Source organism: Taurulus bubalis (assembly GCF_910589615.1).
Source record: "Taurulus bubalis genome assembly, chromosome: 13".
Taxonomy (NCBI): Eukaryota; Metazoa; Chordata; class Actinopteri; order Perciformes; family Cottidae; genus Taurulus; species Taurulus bubalis.
This window is the reverse complement of record NC_136601.1, coordinates 20,392,005-20,400,742: the sequence shown is the minus strand read 5'-3', so window position 1 is coordinate 20,400,742 and position 8,738 is coordinate 20,392,005. Positions and strand designations below refer to the sequence as shown.

General features: G+C 48.2%; 1 protein-coding gene across 1 annotated transcript; it reads left to right on the top strand.

Annotated features, from left to right (window-relative positions):
- Window positions 1-3,085: 3,085 nt before the first annotated feature.
- p2ry10 (P2Y receptor family member 10) lies at window positions 3,086-5,010 on the top strand (the record flags this gene model as incomplete). Its single annotated transcript, XM_079228975.1, has 3 exons — window positions 3,086-3,267; window positions 3,392-3,572; window positions 3,739-5,010. 3 exons carry the CDS (start codon window positions 3,086-3,088, stop codon window positions 4,654-4,656), a joined length of 1,281 nt encoding a protein of 426 aa, XP_079085101.1. The 3' UTR covers window positions 4,657-5,010.
- Between the last annotated feature and the right edge of the window lie 3,728 nt (window positions 5,011-8,738).

Genomic DNA, 8,738 nt, shown 5'->3' with positions numbered 1-8,738 from the left:
CTGGTCCAGCATGTTCCCGGCTAGATTGTGTGTTTGTCACGGCGCATTGAGCTACCGCAAACACCAGCAGCTGGGGTCGTCTGTATGTTTCTTTGTGCACACAACAGGATCCTGCTGGAGAGGGGGACCCATTTCTGTCTGGGACATTGTATAAGACGTTAGCACAAGTTGCTTATTCTTTCTCTCATAGGACCACGCAGGGTCCGAGATTCATGGCCTTACTTGGGAATGTCTTACGCCTCTATAACTGCAGCAGCAGTATGTACAGAGTAGGTGAGAGGGAGAGGGAGAGGGAGAGAGATATTGTAAGTCTAGTGGGCCTCTCCGATAGTGTGAGTGGTGTGACCATGTGCATCCAGCAGTGGAGACAGAGGGACAACAGAGGATGGACTCCTCTGGGATTTGGGTTAAAGGTATAGCAGGGAGACGAGGACGGGTGGAGAGAAGGAGCAGGAAGTGGAAGTGTAGAAAAATATGTAAGAACTGTCCTCTGACCCGGGACCGGTTCATGTCGAGAATGTGATGAAATATTGCAGCAGAAGACACTGAACGTGTCCTTTAATGGAGCAATCTGCCCTTCTATCCACAGGAGGAAAGAAGCTGCACACTCGGTGTGCTGAGAGTGTTGGCCTGCTCTGACCTCTAGTGGCCACGAGTCGGGACAAACGTTTGAGTGAAAACACCGGCATAGACTCCACCGACGGTTAACTGTCGCGTTTGTGTGTGTGTGTGTGTGTGTGTGTGTGTGTGTGACTGGGTGTGACTCTGCAGGCGCAGGAGCGTGTGAAACTGACACGATGGATAACACCGCTGCCATTTTGTTGAACTGTGAACTGTGAACTGTGCCTTGTAACTGTGTAACAAAGAGGCCGCATCAACACTCCTCGCTACCTGAGAAAAACTCAACTCAAACCTTTTGCAGAGGACTAAAACACAAAGCGTGACGTCCACTCGCACGTCTATCTTCTAAAATGATGCATTGATAAACATCTTTGAAAAAGGAAGTGTCACATCTGATTGAGGAAGTGGATGATTGCATTTTGATCTCCAAACATTGAAGGATACAAATTTAACTTTGTGAAACAGCAGAGTAGTATAAAAACAACAGGCGTGCGCTCAGACTCGTCTGTGTCCACTGACCAGACTCAAAATAAGAGGTAAGAGGAACAAACATCTTCATCCCCCGTCTGTCTGGCTTCTTTTAGATCGAGGCCTTTACCTGTGCGTGATGTTGTTTATTTTTTATAAACCACAACACTGTGTTTTAAGTTTATTGCTGGGAGCTCAGTGACGTCGCAAACGGTAGAAAAAGCCTCGCAAGGGCAGCACTTCCCCTTCCTGTCATCACCATACCTAAGAAGCAGCCCACACCGGACGCCGCTCACTCGTGCAAAGACGTTAGAACAGAAACCACAGCCACTGGCGGTTTCAATGCAGGCGTTGCTCACATGCACATGCTGACAGGTCTCCGCTGCTCGAGTGGCACAGGGGCGCTTTGCTGTTGACCCCGTTTTTGCCGCTGCACAGCTGGAGGAGGAGAGTTTGTGCGTCAGTCTGCTGCGGAGCTGCAGAAGCATGTGCTCGCTGGTGGTCACTTCCAGGCTCTGACCTCTACCCGTCCCATCCACGCCGCCCGTTTCGGGGGAGGCCAACAAGGTAATCGCACAGTTTAGTCGGTTATGGAGACGGTGCCTGTGAGGCGGTCACGCCGCTGTGCTTTGTCTAAACAGAGGTCACGCTTCACACTTTTGCTGATGACAGGGTGTTGGTTATTAAATCCTCTTTGACTTAGCGGTCCATCAAAATGTATCGGTAATTACGTGTTACAAATGTCACGTTACAGGAATTACGCGTTCATTTTATCTTCTTCTTTTAAACCATTATACATATTTGTCTCTGTTGTTGTCATGCAGGCTAAATTCTATCACTGCTGCACTATTTGATGATTTGAAACGTCATCAGGGATTTGATTTTAAGACTGAAACGTAAGAATTTGAGAAACCGATCAAGTGGCTTTTGCTATTGACAAGTTACTAAAAACAACAACGCTGAGAAAATGCAAGCCGCCAAATATCCTCTGAAGTTTCCACGAACACTCACACTACTTCCTTAAATTCAGGTCTGAGGACATGCTGTTGTGCTACTCTTAACTGCACCTGTAGAGCAGGGGATCCACCTGCTGACTGTGGCAGACGGATCAGCCCCAACTGCCAATGGGAGTCAGGGAGTCCAAACCTGTGAGATTTCCAGTGAAGCAGCAAGAACGGTTCTCTCTTCCCCTCTGGGGCCGGCAGAGGAAGGGTGTGGTCTGGTCTTGATGGCAAAAGGAAGGGCGATGCTTGAGTGATAAGCAAACTAAACGCTGTCTTTCTTCCACATGTTTCCTGCTGCAATCTTCGGCCAGACAGAGACTCCTCTGATTCCGTTTGGCAGCCAGCAAAACAAACCTTTTCATACTTTAAGAAAGCTAAGCCATAACACTCTAAATGACAGGAAATTAGTGGCAGCAATTTATCCAGTGAGCTATTGCATCACACTGAATACAGCAACTTACTGTAATACTTACAGTATTTTACTGTATGGTCCCTTGGAAAAGTCTTCTCTGATGAATTAAGGAGTAAGCTAAAAGAAACAAAAGTATTATGCTTTAGGAGGATGACACGAACCAAAGATGAGACTCAAAGAAATTGTAAACTTTCCACAGGGGAAAAAAAAAGTGCATTTGAACATTATGTAGTTCCATGACAACTACAAACGAAGAGGATCATGGTACACAACCAAAAGCTCCAGAACAGCTGCCGATTTGAGGTATCTTCTTCACAACCTGGCAACCCAAGTGCTGTCCAGAATAATAGCTCATAGCAGATCTATGACGGATTATTAAATCATGTTAAAGGGTCATCAATCATGATTGAAGTCTCAATAATATAAAGGGTCACTTATTTAAGAATACATTGGGACTTCCTCTAAATGTGATGTTAGAAAATAACATTGCATCCACTGTGAGCTTTCCTTTTACCATTGCAGTGTGTTCGGTGTGTGAGTGACAAGATGAAGGATTGCAGCGTCGGCCTGAGAGCGTAAAATGACTCTGAATGCGTCCGGAGTGTGGGAGGAGTCCCTGGTCAACTCCTCACAGTGTGGAGACGACATGAAAAGCTGGGAGCAGCGCATGGATAAGATGTACACCTACTTCTACCTGCTGCTCTTCATCCCCGGCCTGCTGCTCAACACCACCGCTCTCTGGGTCCTCTGCAGACACATTAGGTACCCGCACACACAAACACACACACACACTTATTTATATACATATATAACATATGTGTGCTTGTGTGTAAAACCTCAAACACGTTCTGAAACATGGCTACCTCTTCTGCTTGTCGCTCCGCAGTAAGAAGACCAAGGCGGTGATCTTCATGATAAACCTGGCTTTAGCGGACCTGGCCCACATCCTCTCCCTGCCCCTCCGGATCTATTATTACTTCACACACACCTGGCCCTTTGGACGAGGCGTCTGCTTGTTCTGCTTCTACCTGAAGTACCTCAACATGTACGCCGCCATAGTGTTCCTGGTGAGCAGGCGGGAATAATGAAAATAATCCGTGAAGACGCGAGAAGAAGCCGAGGAGCTCAAATGACAGCGTAGCCACTTCTAATCTGTTTTAAAGGGAGCCAAATGTTCAGAGTCTCAGCTCCCTTCTCCCTTCAACAAATTGTGCTATTTTTTTCTGTCTCCAGGTGTGCATCAGCGTGCAGAGATGTGTCTTCCTGCTCAACCCGTTCTCCGCACGCCGGTGGAGGCGGCGCTACGACCTGGCGATCAGCATCATGGTCTGGGTGGTGGCCGGCCTGGCCTGCTCGCCTCTCATCCTGATGCGCAGCAGCAGCAGCTCCATAAGTCCCGGCGTCAGCGCACAGGCAGCCTACAGCACGCCCTATTCTCTGGATGCCACTCCTACCCAGCATCCCTTAGGTTACACCGAGCTTTATGCGCCACCATCGAGTGCGAGCCCCGGCAGGGACTCCCCGAGCCCCGGCTGTTTTAAGGACCTGCCCACGCGTCGCCTGTCCGTCTCTCTGGCCGTCACCATGATGGCTCTCGCCGAGCTGTTTGGTTTCCTCATCCCTCTGGCCTGCATCAGCTACAGCTCCATCCGCATCGCCCGCTCCCTCCGCCAAACTCCGACGCAGGACCCGCACAGCCCGACGGCGGTCAACTCCTCAGCGCGCGGCCGACTCCAGTCGTTCACCAGCAGCTGTCAGGCAGACAAATACCAGGAGAAGCAGACAAACGCCGAGAAGCGGCGCGCTCTGCGAATGGTGCTCAGCTGCTCCGGCCTCTTCTTGATCTGCTTCGCCCCTTACCACATCAACTTCCTGCTCTACCTGATGGTGTCGCAGGACATCGTGTCCCACTGTGCGACCAAGCTGGCTGTGCGTCAGTTCCACCCGGTGTCCCTGTGCCTGGCGAGCATGAGCTGCTGCCTCAACCCTCTGCTTTACTACTTTCTGACAGCCGAGTTCAGGCTGCACCTCACCAGGCGCACGTCCTCCTTCACCGCCTCGCTCCTCTCCTCCCCGATCGTCTCCAAGACCCAGCGGCCTGCGCAGCGCAGACTGACGAGCATGGAGAGTAGCTGCTCGGACAGGGAGTAGAGTTATCAGCAGGCGCCGGCGTTGTTGCCACGATTAGAGGTCACAAGAGGGTCACAATGAGGTTAAGTTGTTTTTTCCTCATGAAATGAAACAGATTAGCATGATAGATTGAAATTATAAACCGACTTACAAGATCCAAATTGGACAGCGAGATGATTTCACATGTCGCAGCTGTCCGAACACAAACTGACCACGAAGAGCGTTGACCTCCCCGTGGTGGACATGATCTTCAATCAGCTACAGAAAAACTATGTCTGTGTTTCATAATGAGTGTGCGCACAATATGCACGTGTGGCCTTGTGTACATAAGCTACAGCTTGTTGTTCATGTTTGGGAAACGCGCAACAACTTCCAAATAAGCTATACGCCGTGAATATGTGTGTAAATGCATGTGTAACGTTGTGTGAATAAAAGCGTTGTCTGTCTCCTCTGGTGCTGTGATGTTTGTGTGTCTTCCTTCGAGCGAAAACAGGTGTCAACTCATTTCGTCTGTACTTCCTCCCGCAGCGCAAAGCGGTGAGGCCAGTTGGCAGAAGGTTGCGGCAGCGTCGACAAACCGGTAACTGCCAGTCTCAGAGGTCGGCTTTATAACGGAAAAGTCAGCTCCTCTCTCTTACATCTGCTTCATCCAAGTCTGAGCCAAACTCCCCCCACCCTCAGGCAGATGCAGCCCACTTTAGTCTTCCTACTTCACTCACTTCTGAACCCATCGCTGCCATACTTGATGCCATCTGCCATTTAGATACTGACAGTACTGTGTTGAGAAAGTGAGAGAAAGGAACCAACAGCAGCTTAAAAAGGCTCAAAATAAATTAAAAAAATCCTGTTTCTACTTTCAGTATTGACTCTCAGTCTGTCTGTGATCCAAAGGATACATGTGGCACATCATTGCAGCTCACAAGGGGGGGGTGTGGGGGTAAAGTAGCCATGATAGCAGAAGTCATGGTGTGAAACATTCTTGTAAACCACACCCCCATTACACACACTCTCACAAGAAGCCCTGTGTGTGCTGAAACACTCAGTATAGCGGATACACAGAAAGGGAGAAGCACAAATAGATATGCAGAGGGAACGCGGTGAGAAATCGACACAGGAAATGACTTCTGATGAGAGAAGAAAAAGACGGTAGAAACTGGATACCAAAGCGAGAGAAGAGAGAGGGTGCGACGGGGCAAGTGAAGAGCGTTACAGGGGGAGGAGGAGGAGGAGGAGGAGGAGGGTGGGGTGGCATGAGTTGTCGGCTGATGCTTCACCCTCCTGCTTTCTGATGCGACGAGGCCTCAAGCGTGAAAACAGAAGGTGAGATGTTGATTGTCAATTCATTTAAAAAGAAAAAGACTGAGTTTGAGCTTTTGTGTGAGAGCCTGTAACAGCTGGATGCCTTCAGAGTGGAGTCATGCCTCATGGGGGTTCTCGCATTTTTCTCCAACATGAGGAATGTCTGTTATGTCGCAGGGTGTGAGTGTGTGTCTGTGGGTCGTCGCCCCGGTGTTCCTCGAGCTGTCCGTGTAATGTGGGATGGGGATCATGACTTGTTTTTGTATGCTGGCACGGCACACGTGCCGGCCACCGACACTTTGGATGCTGATACACGAGGCGAGATATCATCTCTGAGCGGAAATAGCTTCATACAACCCACAGAGGGATGAATCACTGGTTGTACAGTGCCAAGATCTGCTGAGTAGAACTGCTGGGATGTAGCTCTTTTTCAAAACACAAGACATTTTGCGTAACTCGATCATCAGCGAGACCCAAAGACGTACGGTGATGTCGCCGTCGCGTTAAGATGATGTGTAGGTCATCAATGTGCACGTTACGTAGCGCCATAAGCGTGAGCATAACATATGCATAAAAGAACATATGGGCAGCCAGTGAGAGAAGCTTACTGGACGTGTAAATGAAAAAGAAGAATCACACTCAACCAGTTATGCAGAGGTCAAAGGTCAGTGAGGCGTAAAGAATAACTGGGTGGCTGAGGGTCCATCGGGAGATAATTCTCAGCGCTGTGAAGGAAAGGGAGTCAGAGAGCAGAGGCCAAAGAGATGTGGAGGAATTTGTTTATCTTTAAAAAAAATCCCCTCTTTCACCATCTTTAGTTCGTCTCCCCATTAACGTCTCCCCACGAAGTAGAATTGAGAGGGCGTTTTATTTTCCTTCAGTGTTTCCTGAGAAAACAACAGTTAGTGTCAGGCTCTGAAGCAACACAAGGAAAACACAGAAAACTACGGAGGTCTGAAAACATAAACTGTCACGGTGGCTGAGACTGGCAGCGAGTGTACGGAGGACCATAGGAGTCGCCCTGTGGAGTTGATGGGAGGCAACTGGGCCGACTGGACAGGTGAGGCGTAAGCAGGAGGGATGGGAGGGAGGGGAGGCTCGCCCAACACACACAGACGGACACACAGACGGACACACAGACGGACACACAGACTGACACACAGACGGACACACAGATGGAAACACAGTGGACAATGGGGAGTAATCAGGAGCACCGTGACAGAACGACCCTCACTTTAGTATTCTGAATACATTTTGCTGGTAACATTTCTGTACTTTTAGTGAGGAGGATGTTTAATACGGGACATTTATGTGTATTTTTACATTGTTGTACTGGTACTTTTACTCAGCAGAAGGATCTGTGTACTACGCTTGTAAAGAGGATGGAGCGTGTCAGTTAAAGGGATACATAACTGGAAAGGTGCAGTCAGTAGAGTGCAGATCTCCAGGTGTCTGCAAAGACAACTGCTATATTGTGTGCTTTAAATAGTTGGCTAAGTAAACACCATTGGACTGTAAGGCACACTTTACAACACACTTTATTCCACACATGATGTATGCTGACAGCTAGTCATTGTGTAACAAAAACAGTCTTGCCAAAAAGCAAATTAAACTCACCAAGCTGTAATGAGGTACCGTTAGTTCTTAGAGCCGTGAGCTGTTAGTCAAACACACCATAAACTGGCGATTATAACAATAATCCGTTTTTTTGTGTGTAGTCAGTGTGATTTCACTTGCAAACTAAAAGCAGTAAACTCACTGACTACGTTAACCACAACTTCCTATTTTGCTGTTCCATATGAGCATAACTATAGGATCAGTTTAGTGCGAGTCAAATCAGAAAACAAAAAGAGACGAAACTATTCAAATAAGGACGAATCCTCACAGTGCACATTGTGAACTCTTAATAAACAGTGCATATGGATTCAGGCAAAAGGTAAGGACACCCATGGGCGTTATGTTTACAGCAGTGGGTGGACGACACCTACAAGCTGGAGGCTCAGTTCCAGACATGTCTGTGTGTTTCCATTTCAAGTTCAAATCAATATCTCAAGTTCCCTATGGTTAAAAGCTAACTAAAATGTTTTTTTTCTATCTTTATAAATTACTTGTATGTTCTGCATGTTGTGAAATATCAAAAAGCATACTGTACTTATTGAGAAAGTGTGAATTCACCACAACAAAAGTGTGGTTTTTCACACGAACACATGCTTCATGTCCTGCTCTGGCCCGGTATGACTAACCACACCAGTTTCACTGATGCCTCCGAGGCGGCTCACACTGGCTTATTGTTGGCTGCCGAGCAGATGGAGAAGCTAAACAGTGAACACTACGTGGGAGACCTTAGCAGCACCTTACCCGCTTTTGCATAATTGTAAATGCAAAAGCAACTAAGCACATAGTCGAATGATGTGAATTTGTGTTCTGCAGGTGGGTGTATTTGTGTGTGTGTGTGTGTGTGTGTGTGTGTGGGACTGAATGCTGTTCAGTGAAACCTTGACGGCTATCTGTGCAACATGCTGCCATTTAGAAATACATTTACAGCCACACTGACACCATCCTGCTGACTGTTTCTTTTCTCCTCCACCAGGACACTATGTTCCCGCTCTGAAACGTCGACAGCTTACCAGCACCGGACACACACACACACACACACTTTAACTTCACTCACTGAACTCCTCCTCACCATGATGGACAGCACGGACGCTCAAACCCACACGTCACCAGACCACTAGCAGCGTTGGTGATTCAAGCCTTCCCGTTGGTTCACAAGGCGGCTGGCATCAAACAGCCCTCGGCTTAAG